Consider the following 13,070-nt stretch of genomic DNA (forward strand, 5'->3'; position numbering starts at 1 on the left):
ATATGGCTTGAATTAGATGATAATTTTCGTTATCGTTGTTGTTGCTGTTATTTAAATGAACAAAGCGAATATGAATTTATGCAAATGGAAAATACCAAAAACGCGATATTTTTGTGTGACAAATTTATGAATTTCGCTTTAAATCCAGTTGAATTCATCCAAACGAGTTGAGACAGCGCAAATCCTCGAGATGCTAGTATATTTTGTAAATGCGTTTTAAAATGGTCATATTTATTGGTTTATAGAATTTCCATCATCTATGAATTGCCCATAAATATAAGTGAACTCGTGTACTCTGGTTCGTTTTTTTAAGTATTCTCAGTGCGCTAGACAGTTCATTCCGATGCGAATTTTGATATTTTCCATACAAACATCGAGCTGTTTTTCATAGGTTCCAGACAAATATGCTCGTAACAGCTAAATACACAGAGAAATATGATACAAACGCATAAATTCAGTCGTTCCATCTCGATATCGCTTCAATCGTACAAATTATTAATAACAATTTTTTTTCTCGGAATTTTCTTACTATTCCATAGATATTAGCTTACCTTGAATCATGTGATTGTTTTTATCAATTTTCAAGAATCTCACCGGCCGGTTTTCGTATCTAGCTGGAATGTGAGTTGCAGTCAATGGTAAACCAAAGTGTTTTAAGAGTTGAGAAGACAGTTCGAAAGTTTTTTTTTCCGATTCTTGGCCTTCCAAAACAAGAGATAACTGCAGCTTATGAGCCTAGACTCAGTCGCAATATTGACGACCTCCAACAACGAATGAACTCGATTACCACATTTAATATTCAAATTAAAAGGCCCAAATCAATAAATTCAGAACGAAAGCAGTTCGTGAGCAATGGCATGAACCAATATTTCATTCTCCAAATTTTTCCCACACTTTCGCTCCTAATCACCAACGACTGCAGCACGCTCCAGCGACGCAATGCATTATAATCCAACAGTAAATGGATTTTAATCCAATTTGTAACACCTCAATGCACTTTAAACCACTGAAGAATTAAAAATGACCTCAATCCTCTATTTCTATTCAATGTTGTCTTCGGCACATTTGAACCATTGACACACAAAAAATTCGTTTAGCAACTGAACAACGGAAGAATGACAAAAATACATCATATATTGCCTCTAACTTTATTTCAAATCGTTAGCCATACTATATTCGGGCACGATGTTGTCATGCTATCGCAAAATTTTGCAATTTCCATACAAATTTTGGGATTAACATGAAGATGTTAATGTTAACACGTGTGCGAAGAAGATCAACATTTCGCAATATTCATCAATCACAAATCAACGCCTTAATGATTTTTATAAATGATGATAAATATCAAAAATAGCAAAAAATAAAAAAAAATCGCATAAACTTAGTATAAAATATATATATATCTATATATAGACAGACATATTAGGCATATCATCGAACACATTTGTTAGTTGAATGTGCAAATCAAATATTTAAATTAATTCATGTAAATGAGCAAATCAAGGTGATGGAATCGAAGAACTAGAACACTTGAAACGGCCTAGAATGAGACTACATCGTGAGCGTTGAATCGTTAGTCGCGCTCTCGTGTACCGTTAACAATTAATTTTTTGAATTGTACCATTTAGATACAATAGTTATTTTATCCAGATGCGAGAAGTTTGCGTCGTCGTTAGCAAGATGATGAATTGGGTAAAAAAAAAGCCAAAAAGCGAGAATTTGAGTACGAGTGAGTGAGAAAGAGAGAAAAAGAGAGAGAGAGAGAGAGAGAGAGAGAGTAAGAGCAAAATAAAGAAAGAGAAGACAAAGAAATGAAGACAAATTACAGAATTCAATTTGAAATTATTGGAATCAAAGTGACTTGACAAAATTGATAAGTGCGCAAGCATATCGAACAGAGTAAACAGATACTGATAAGATACTATTGATAAGATACTATAGTATATATGCATAGAAATTGATTTGAATGAAGAAAAAAAAGCGTCACACTGGTGGAATGTCCGCTTAAAATGCAAACAGATTAAGAGTATCGCTTACTTAGCTCGTCTCGTGTAGTTTCTCGCTATTCATTTTTTCTCACACATTTGTTTCAATAACTTAATTGAAAACGTATTGCATTTTCTCCCCGTACTAATGACAACCGACATTTGAATAACTCTGCTGCAGAAATCAAATGCGCATTTGCTGACTGGATTAATGAAGATTAATTAGGGATACAATTAGAAAACTTTATTCCATTACAGGGAAGAATGGTTCAGATTTTTGGTACAATGGATTTTTTTTTCTCGTAAAAATAAACCAAAACTAAGACATCTTGAACAAATAATTTTTTTTCAGGCAAAATTTGTATGGAGGATAATAAATTTTGTTTAAGATATCTTAATTTTGGTTTTTTTTTATGAAAAAAATCCGTTGTACCAAAAATCCGAATTATTCTTCCCTGTGTGTAGTGGTTTCGCTAGAGGACTAAAAAAAAGAATTGAAATTAAACTGATTTTATGTAGTCAAGGCTAATGTTTTCCATTGATTGACCAGTAAGGCAAAGTAAGTCAATCAATGTTTACTCGATTGTTCTTGAAATCAAATGACGATTTAAATTTCATTTACTAAATAATTGCGGTTAACTTAATTTATTGGCCAATCGAGACCCATTAGCCTTGATTGAAATCAGTTTAGCTTCAATATTTTCAAAAATTCTTCGGAAAGCCAATGCTAAGAGTTCTCATTGTACCCTCAATTATTATTCTTCACTAATCCAATTAGAAAATGCGCATTTGATTTCTGCAGTAGAGCAGTTGAAATATCGGTTCCCATTATTACTGGGAGAAAATGCCATACGTTCCTAATTAACCCATTTTTGGGTTTGAGTTTTTGCAAAAGAACCTGAAACCTTTTCGTGCTTTTTGACAGATGTACTAAATTGAATGTTTTCAATGTCGCCATCTGTTGTTGGTGATACAAATATCTTATCATATGGTTCTGATGAAGATTTTATTTATTGTTTATACAATTTTATTCAAAATCACTTTTTCATTCATAAACTCAATTCAGAAAAGAAATCAGAGTTATTTCAACAGTCGAGTTATTTTGCATGCAAAATGCCTAAAACATAAGAGTGAGAAAATTGTCATCATCGAGTTTACATGGCACGACCAATTTCAAGTAATGCAACTTTGTTTTGAAAACACTAGTAAAAAATAATAAATGGCAAATCATTCTTTTGTCTCTTTGTGGACATTAATTCCCACATTTTCGATAGAAAGTGAATTTTTTCACACAACTCATAATTTCACAATCACGTGTTTAGTACATTTCATTGTTCAATACCGATATTGAACACACCCTAACATCAGCAATGGTATCTGTCAAACTTTACGCTCTGAAAATGACATTCATAGCAAACATTTAAAAACAGTCAATATTTTATTTTTTTAATTTTTATTTGGGAAAACTAACATAACATTCACTTTCGAAATCATACCAAATATTTGAGTTCATTTTTACGGATCTAACGAAATATTTGAAAATTGTCGTGCGACAAACTTTGACTCTGTATTTGACTTAATTGAATCAGCTTCGAAGACAACAGTATTTTGAAAATGATCAACAAATGGAAAATAATTCAAATTTTCTCCGGTTTGATCAATCGAATCAAAGTTGCATGGAAATCCAAAACTCCTGAACAAAAAAGGAACGCATTTTACAGTTTTAACCGATTTATTTGGCGGCATCGACACAAATTGATTTATATGGTAGCTTAAAAATCGGACCGCTTGGATACGTGCCGAGTGTTATTGCAGTTATTCACTACAGTTTAATGATGTACACCGTTTATTATCACACAAATTTCTTCAGTGTTTGTCAACGTCCTGCATTTTCGGTGTTACTAATTTGGTAAGCAATAAATATTTTCATGATATATTTTCTTATGAAATTTGCCCATGTCACACGAACTTTCGTTTTCAAAATTCTTTCCATTTACATTTCTAAAGTTGTATTCAGGATATTTTGAAGTGGTATTCAAGATAAAACAATGGAATAAATTGCTCAACGTGTCTGGCAAACACATTTATCGGGACGATCGACAACCGTCTGAATACAATCGCATTTGTGATGAGAGCATAAATGGGTTGTTAAAAGGATACATCATAACAATGACTGTGGTAATATTGTCATTTGTTGGTGTAGATTTATAAACTTTGTTGCTGATATCATGTACATACGACACTTTCTAGTACCTCCTTCATTGAACATGTCAATAGCTTTGTCAATTTATTGCCAAAAAATGGTATAAAAAAAAATTTGACTTCATTCTTTTGCATTAAATTTAATTAATCTGATTATTTTGATAGATGAGATATCCAGCTGGCTATGGATTAGCGGTTTGTGAGTATATTGAAATGGCTGTGACATACATCACCGGTCAAAATGTCATTGACAGGGTAACTATTTTGAAAATCTTATTATGAAAGATTAAATTTAAACAGTTGGATTGATGAAAACTTACTCTATTCTTAATGATCGCACAGAATGAACGCATACTCCGGGCATTGTACGATTTCAAATGGTATCTCTTGCCGATTGATGATCAAAAGGACTTGATGCATATGATGATTCGATTTCAAAATGAAGCCACTTTCACAATTGGACCATTTGAAGAACTCAATTACGAAACCATAAAACTGGCAAGCATATTTTCATTTATATAATGCAAGATCAGATTAAAGCAGTCGAATGGCAACTGATCAATTACTTTTAAATCTATCTTTCCAGTTGAGCCGAAAAGTGTATTCGTTGTTGATGATTCTCAACAGTATTGAAGTATAAATGGAGCTCCCTGGGCAATTCACCATAAAGTCGGACACTTGAAATTGTATTGATTTGTCACGTTAAATTCTATTATTGCAGCAAGATATAATAAGACACCTAATCACAATTCGTTAGCTTTACCGTTTGCTAAACATATTTTTCCTTACATATGAATGAAATCAATCACCAAAAATAGATAGTAATTGTTGAAGTTGTGTGTAAAATCTAAGTTAAAGTTACTCTATTCCTTTGTTCTTTTTATTTTGGTTTCTCAATTGTTGGTTTCGTTATGGTATAGGCCGTTTGAATTTTCGAGGATGAAATAACAAATTGACATATGTATGGTTATTATTATGTCATCATTCCTTCTATTTAACGTTGAAATCTAATGAAATTCGAAGTTTCTTTTATGAATTTCATTTCCTTGAATGCCGCAAAATGGAATACCGCAGAAAATGAAAGAATGTTGGAAATTTTCATCGGAATAGCGTTAATTAACTCGGAGCCGCAAAACTGAATTGTTCGTATTAAGAAAAACTGTACAGTTTAACATTCCAGCTCTCGAATTGTGAACTAGTGTGATGGAGAGTGAGAGAGAGAGCCAGAATTTGAAGCAGAAAAAAACAACGGCCACGAGTGAATTTAATTCGTAGAAATGTTCGAAAAACTGGCATCTCTTTAATTATGCGATCTGCTTTTTTTTCGTGGGCATTTTCTTTAATTCATTTTCGAAGTGTACACGCGAGTGTTGTATATGCTTCCTTTCTCTCTCTTTGCTCATTGCACTCGCAAAACCAATGTTCGATATTGTTCTTGTCTTGTATCCGTGTTCGGTTTGCGAAGTGCACACAAATTTTTCACAATTCGCTTATTATTCGCCACATATTCGTTTAATTTGTTTCGATGTGCTCGCGCTCTTCGTGTTTTTTTTTTCGTTTCACTCTCTCTCTCTCTCTCTCTCTCTCTCTCTCTCTCTCAAATTTGAAACCATCGCATCGGGAAATTGCTCACAAATTTCAAGCTTCAGCCACAATGTGTGTGTATATCTCGATGTAAAAAAGAAAAGAATCGTGACGCGCGATAATTTTTTTCCTTCTTTCGGTTGTGTTACTGTTGCGGCTGCTGCTGGCGAGAGCCATGTGAGAAAAATTGAGCCGCTGATGCTCACTCTCCAGATGGAAATGAAAAACAAGCGCAAGAGACAAAAAAAAAGAGAACACGAGAACCAGAACATTTGCGACGAATCAATATGGGCAAATAGTTGGTTTTATTTTATGCCATATTTACCAATGTCTAGTGCAGTTTGTGTGTGCAAGCGCTCAAATTGCACATCGCCAAACAGTACGGAACATTGTATATGGTTGCGATGCGGTATCTTGGCGCCAAAATTTTTGATACAAACGAACCGATAAATTTTTACATATGCAATGGCACTTACACACAGCAACATTGGTAGCAACAGCAAAGCCAATCGGCCAGTCCAGAGATGAATCAGCGGTATGAGACATACATATAGCGAGCGAAAAGGGAAAAAAACAGAGTGAGAAAGAGAGTGGTGTCTCAGAATAAAAATTAAATTTATTAATTGAAAATGGATTTTGCGTCAGAATCGATCGGCACATGTTGATCATATCTAGCTACCAAAAATCGTGTGTGAAACAAGGCAATCAAATTGTTCGTCACCAACGCGGCAAAGAAATGCCTGGGAATGATGACCGTACAGGAAATACTTGAATGTCATTGCCTGAATAATTAATTATTCGGATTATAGATCGAAAACGAAAAACAAATCTTGAAACAAAAAGTCGTTTCGCCCCAATTTAATCGATTTTTATCTTAAATTTAATGAAATACGCGTCAATCTGTTCCCAATTTATGTAATTGACCATTTGGCCGAATATTCTGCATAATTTATGTGATCGTAATTCATTACCACATGTATTGTTACTCGGTCACAAGCTGGGTCCTTCTCTCTCATATGGTAACCGTGACGCACAGCACGAAATTTTTCTTTGGTTCGATTTTGTGACGCAAACCAAACACAAATATCAAAGTGCGCTTCAGCGTTCAAATTATTTGATGATAATAAATGGGATTCAAATCGACCAGAAAAAAACTGTGCTCATGTTCATTGCGCGCATGTATAAATCACTCATTTTTACAGGCCCACAATGCAAACAAATCTTGCTACTGCTGCTGCTGCTGCAAAGTGTAAAAAATATGTTTCTGATATACACACACACATTTTGGAAACTGTAAACAATCACGGAAAATAAATAACACACACATTTTGTTTTTTTCTGATGGGAGAGAGAAAACAAATATTATAAATATAGAAACATATCATCACTGCTATCATATTCACACGTGGTGAATGGCTGTAGTCTGCATCATCTCATAGACTCATAAATAAAAACTAATAATATTTGTATATATTTCGGTCGCATTTATTTCGGCTCTTCCGTACCACGGCATACCTATACACGCTCCTCACTCATTCCGTGAATTCACTGACTAATTGATTAATTATAATTAGATATGTGCGGTTGACGGTGTGTGTTTTTTCTCTTGCTTCACATTATCGCTGCGATAAATTCTTTCGCTTGTTGTTCTTTTCTTTCATAATTTTGTCGACTGGTGGTGTGTATGCGTTAAACAGAGAAAACGCTATGACTTTTGTGTCGTCGGCTGTGAGAATGTCTATAATAAAGATGTATGAGATTGTTGAATTGACTCTACTGCCGAACGGAAACCGCACATCAATTCTGCCCGTTTAACGCACATTCTCGATGCGAAAGTTTTACAAGCTTAACGTTATATTTGCATTTCGATGCCAAAAACAATTCAGCGGTGACCACGAATATTTACGGTGATATCGATCAACACGTCCGTGGCGTGAGAAATTTTTTCGATTTTTTTCTTCGTAAAAAAAACATTATTGTTGGAGGATTTTTAAAACAGATGATTGGAGATGCCGAGCATTGATCTCGGTACCTCTCACATGCTAAGCGAGCGCTCTACCATTTGAGCTACATCCCCGACGAATAAACGGTGGTTTTGCTGCCCTTTCATTCGATAAAATCACCAAAAACTAGTTCAATAATTGCTCCTTTCACTTCGATCCATATTGAAACTATTAAATAAACAAAGCACTATGTCATTGAGGAGTGCGAATGATAAGGGACACGCTACATTCATCGGGGATGTAGCTCAAATGGTAGAGCGCTCGCTTAGCATGTGAGAGGTACCGAGATCAATGCTCGGCATCTCCAAAACTTTTTTTTTTTTCAATTCAAAGTATTTGCCAAGCATTTTTTTTTTACCCAAACAAATTAATTCGCCCGACTTTTGTACCTTGAATAATTTTTTTTTCGGAACAAAAATCATAGCGTTTGCCAAAAGCCATTGTAAATGTCAAAGGTTTTTCAATTTACAATCGTATGTGCAATGCCATCGACGACGGTATATAGACCAACGGAATGTTTTGTTCGTCATTTTCATGTGAAAATTGTCGAGCAAAAATAGAAGAAGAAGAGAAAAAAACCAGACCATGAATGCAAATGTCTTTTATATCATTTGATGTCGTGTAATAAATCGAAATGCTAAAAACCTTTCTGCCCCGTTTCAATTGTCTGCAGTCGTAAATTTTGCCACAAATATTCGAAAACACTTCTGGTTCGGTGCGGTGCTCTTTTTTCATTCGATCTTTCTGTTGCTATGATGACGTCAAAACAAGGCCCACAAATGACAGATCGGAAAATTCGAGCAATGAAAAACTTGCTCGACAATATTGAATGAAACAGGCGACAACAACAACGAGTACAGCAGTAACAGTGAAATGAATGCAGAACAAAGGCCCCTGTGTTGAATGCATCATATATTATGAAAATAAAAACCACAACATGATGACAACAAATTATAATAAAACGAAAAAAAAAACGGTTGGCAAAAATTGGCGCATTTTACTTGGCGCAACCAATATTTACTTAGAACATGTCACAATTATAAATTATTTGATGCATGCGGAATCGAGCGGCTGGTTCTTTGCTGTGTGTATTTAGGCCGGAAAAACGATAACTCACCACACACACACAAACAAACATTGCTCAAGTGAATTGCATTTGCTTCGCGAGACAATATTATAAAATATGATACATTTTTTTGCATGAAAAAACGAGCACATCCAAGTCAAAATTTTAATTAAATTGGCCAGACAAAGGAGCCCGTGTTCGTAAATTAATTTTAATATGTCGTACACTTGCTCAAAGCGTTTGTATTCGCCGAAAACTAGTCGAAAGCAGTGTGATGTGAAGTGAAAAAGTCAATAGAAGCGAAAGAAAAATGCGTCTGAAGTACGACAACATCGACAATCGACTCGATTTTTTCCCCATTTTTGTTCAGTGGTTTTCTGGTACATACTGTGTGAGGTTCGGTGCGTGTATGTAGAAATGGCAATCAATTTCAACTAGTGTGTAGAGGTCTATGTTTGTTTGCCCGTTTGAAGATCATTTAGAAGACGTTCACCTATATTATTATTTATTTGCATTGCACGAGGCACGTTTTGTACGCACCAAACACATTCGCTATTTTGGTGATACTTTTTTTTCTCTCGTTCGGTTGTTGTGTTTCGTCTTCGTCGTCGTCGTCGTCGATTTACGGTTACTCATTGCCACCATTGTCACCGCGTTTTCATTCTTTGACACATGCCACGAGTGCCACTTGTGTTTTTGCAGACAGAGTTATTAAAAGATTTATAAATTCGCATCGCATTTTTCGTTCCATGTGTCACACACACGCTCTGTGGAATCGGTTGTGTGCACTTTTTTTCTCTTTCTCCATTTTACGCATATTTTTCATTTGTGTCTGGCAATTACAGACGTTTAATCTCCGCATTTTTCATCCCATTGATATGATAAATTCTTTACTGATCGTCAAACAAATATGCAAATTTTTGTGTTGCCCGGTTTTCACACACTCTCCACCAACAACTGGAACATTTCAATGTATGGAACACGGAAATACCACATCGAAAACACAAATTTTTTAAGAGAACATTTCTGTTTCTTTCACAAAACACACATCATGTTTCATTCCTCTTGTCGCTTTCAATTCTGAAATGTAATTCATTTATTCAACAGATTTCCTCCGGTGATGTCTCTTTCCCAACCGTTTGATTCTTCATTTCACAAGATCGTTTTTTGTCAATTTTCCTTTGGAGTTTTCCTTTATTGAGGAAATAAATTTCTTCATTCGGCGAAACCGAGCATTGATCCCATTATTATCTTTGTTTCATGTTTTGACTGTCGCGCGATACAAAAAATTATTCTTTAATCTTTGCTTTTGTAAATGCCAAATGGAAGTCTCGAAATCGAAAACATGAAATGCTGTGATTGCCTTTGAACATGCGTTAAAAGATACGGCAAAAAGGAACAAAAGATGATGCTTGATGCTTTCAAACTACGTTGCACATTTTATTATTGTACGAATTTTTTTCGTAATGTTTCATTCAGATAAAACAAAAAGAGCAAAAAATAAGAAAATTCATGAAAAAATGGCGAAAAATATATTCCAGTGGAAAAAAATCGTTTTTGAATGGGCAGACATCGCCTGTCTGTTAATTTCTCTTTTTTTTTGCCAAAAAAACTGAAAAATATGCAGCTTACCTATGTTTTGACAACATTTTGTCGTTTATCCATTGCAACAAGTGAATTAATTCCCCATTAATAAAATCAAGTCAAAAGAAAAAAGTCTCACTTTTTTTTCCAATTTTTCCATGTTGTTTAAATTCTCCGTGTTGGTTTTCCCTTTATTTTGTTTTCTCTTCATATTTCTGGTTTTTGTTCACACTTAAACACTTACTTAAAAGGTATCGTTAGCAGCTAATTTAAATATGAATGTGATATAGAGTTGGTTCTTAAGTTGTAGTTTGTTGTACTTGATTCCTGTGACATGTCCTTGATATTGTTTTTTCTGATGTTCATACCGTGTGTGAGTGTGTGAAATCAAACAAAAAATCAGGGTTTGATTGTGAAAATGCAACAATATGATTATGATCGCGGAAAAAAAAAATGTCCGTCGATTGATATTTTGTCACTGAAGATCGAAAAAATCTATTTGTTTTTCATCGAACCGTGATCGATATGGTCGTTAAACATTTGAAATGGTAAATGTGCTAGCCCAAATAAATTTCGGTGTAACGATTGTTCGTCATTGTTTTTCAGAATGTCGGCTGTAAATTCTCGCATGTTTGATGCATATTTTTGATACAAATTGGCTTCATGTAACTAGGAAAAAAAAAATGAAGCGAAGAAAAAAAAGCAGAACAAAAACATTTACAAACATCTCATTTTATGATGATGACGAGCGTCGAAACAGCTTTAAAATTAGAATGACAACGAAAAAAAAGGTGTCGAGACTTACCTTTTGCTGTATAGCGGCAGCGTTTGCAATGAATGGGTTGAATAGTTCGGTCGGCCGGTGTAAACCGTACGGACTCATTGGTGGAAAATGATTTGACAAATCAAGCGATATGCGATTGTTGCGATTGGGTTCGTTTGGCCAGGAATGTGCCTGCATGTGAACCTAGTCAAAATGAGCATAAAATTGAAAAAAAAAAGATTAATTCAAATCTTGGCGGATGCGCCGAAATTCACCTCGATAAGGCAAATTGAGCATGTTCAAAAATGTTAAAGCTAAAACTGCTTCCTAGAGTTAATCAATTTACCTTCAAATTGCCTTTGGTCGAGAATGATTTTTCGCATACGGTGCAGGTGAAGGGCTTGGCTCCAGTATGTGATCGTATATGAGTTTCAAGCGCTGAAAATGACCCAAAATGTTTGTTGCACAATTTGCAGTAGTCTCGATTTTTATCCTTTGTTCGCGGCTTTCGTGGCGTTACTTTGGTACAATCGTCCTCACTTTTTGCGGTCGTTTTCGATGGAATGTTAACGGTTACACTTGAAATTGTGTCGCTCTTGATTTCGTTGTTGTCATCGACGACGCCGCCACCACCAATTTCACTTTCGCCGTTGTTCGTTCGGGCGGGCGATGACATTGAGCCTGAATCATCCGACGATAAGTACGTTGGATTGCTTTGATCAGCAGCTGTGACAGCGCTAGCATTCTTGTCAAAATCATTGTCATTTGTGTGCGACGATGCTCTTAATTGGCGATCCTCATTTACTGTGTCATCCAGACTGTGTGCAGTCTCAGCTGGTTGTTGTTCGGTCTGCTGTTGTGATTGAAAAGTCGCGGAGACTGACAGCGAATTGTTACTATCCGATGATGGTGATTGTGTGGAATTTCGGAACATATGCTGTGGCATATCGCGAATTTTGTGAGTCATCATATGCTGACGGGTTAGAGGATGTTTCAAAGAGTTACGACTGGATTCAAAAACTTTACAATAAACTAATTCACCTAATAAACCAGTAGAACATACCTGCTTCATATTTCCCTGGACGCATTTAGAATTGCATGGGGAAAAAAGAAAGCAATGAACAACTTAAAATTGAATAAATCAATGGCAATCATTTCGATTGTTGCTTGAGATTGCCCTAGTCGAAGAAACAACCAGATGGAAAAAGTCATCAAATTTTGAGAGAGAGAGAGAGAGAGAGAGAGAGAGAAAAAAAACAAACAATCCGAACCGAAAGCCAAAATTGGCTATTGTCGCGAGTGCGTTTTCAATATGAAATGTGACAGGACAAAATAAATGGAATCGGAGCAAACGAAGCCATAAATAAAAACAAACGAACAGACATCGCTGCAGCGTCGAAGAAGAGAAAATAATTGTAAAATATTGTTGGCCGCTTTATAATCACTTTCTCATTTGTTTTGGCACAGCCATTTTCAAGATGAATTACGTCGCACAAGCGACAACCATCTCTGTATGGCGAAGCTGTTTCTGTTGCTGCTGCTGTTGCTGCGTAGACAGGGCGCAAGAGCGTGTACAGGCAATTTATTAAACATTTCAAAAAACAATGTCAAAATTCGCCGACGACAGAACCAAGAATTTTACGCTATGATACATCGCAGACAGAAACTCGTCGTGCTTCGCGTAATAACACATTATTCGTTTTATTTCGTTATTAGACTCGCATTTCATATATGATGTGTACGTGAAGACACTGGCACGATGCCCGATCATGTTTCGGTGTGAGCTCGCGCACACTGCGCGCTCGCTTTCTTCGTGTTATGATGCACGGCATCATTATAATCGGTTCGGCTTATGCACGGCCATCTCATCATATTTGTCGCTT

General features: G+C 35.5%; 2 protein-coding genes across 2 annotated transcripts in view; one reads left to right on the top strand and one right to left on the bottom strand.

The window, feature by feature from the left end:
- The first annotated feature begins 4,197 nt into the window (after positions 1-4,197).
- On the top strand, positions 4,198-4,709 carry LOC129567007 (uncharacterized). Its single transcript, XM_055443456.1, has 3 exons — positions 4,198-4,288; positions 4,353-4,442; positions 4,530-4,709. The coding sequence occupies exons 1-3, from the start codon at positions 4,214-4,216 to the stop codon at positions 4,707-4,709; spliced, it is 345 nt and encodes a 114-aa protein (XP_055299431.1). The 5' UTR covers positions 4,198-4,213.
- Positions 4,710-10,563: 5,854 nt separating this feature from the next.
- Positions 10,564-13,070, bottom strand: part of LOC129566888 (homeotic protein spalt-major-like) — a 29,949-nt gene continuing 27,442 nt past the window's right edge. The window contains exons 5-7 of the mRNA XM_055443259.1: positions 11,534-12,160; positions 11,230-11,391; positions 10,564-11,093 (exon numbers count right to left, since the gene is read on the bottom strand). Coding sequence (XP_055299234.1) covers positions 10,920-11,093; positions 11,230-11,391; positions 11,534-12,160 — 963 coding nt within the window. The 3' untranslated portion in view covers positions 10,564-10,919. The remainder of the gene's footprint in view (positions 11,094-11,229; positions 11,392-11,533; positions 12,161-13,070) is intronic.

The sequence above is a fragment of the Sitodiplosis mosellana genome, unplaced genomic scaffold, assembly GCF_009176505.1.
Source record: "Sitodiplosis mosellana isolate CC-2019 unplaced genomic scaffold, AAFC_SMos_1.0 Smas_scaffold_5, whole genome shotgun sequence".
In the NCBI taxonomy this organism is placed as follows: domain Eukaryota; kingdom Metazoa; phylum Arthropoda; class Insecta; order Diptera; family Cecidomyiidae; genus Sitodiplosis; species Sitodiplosis mosellana.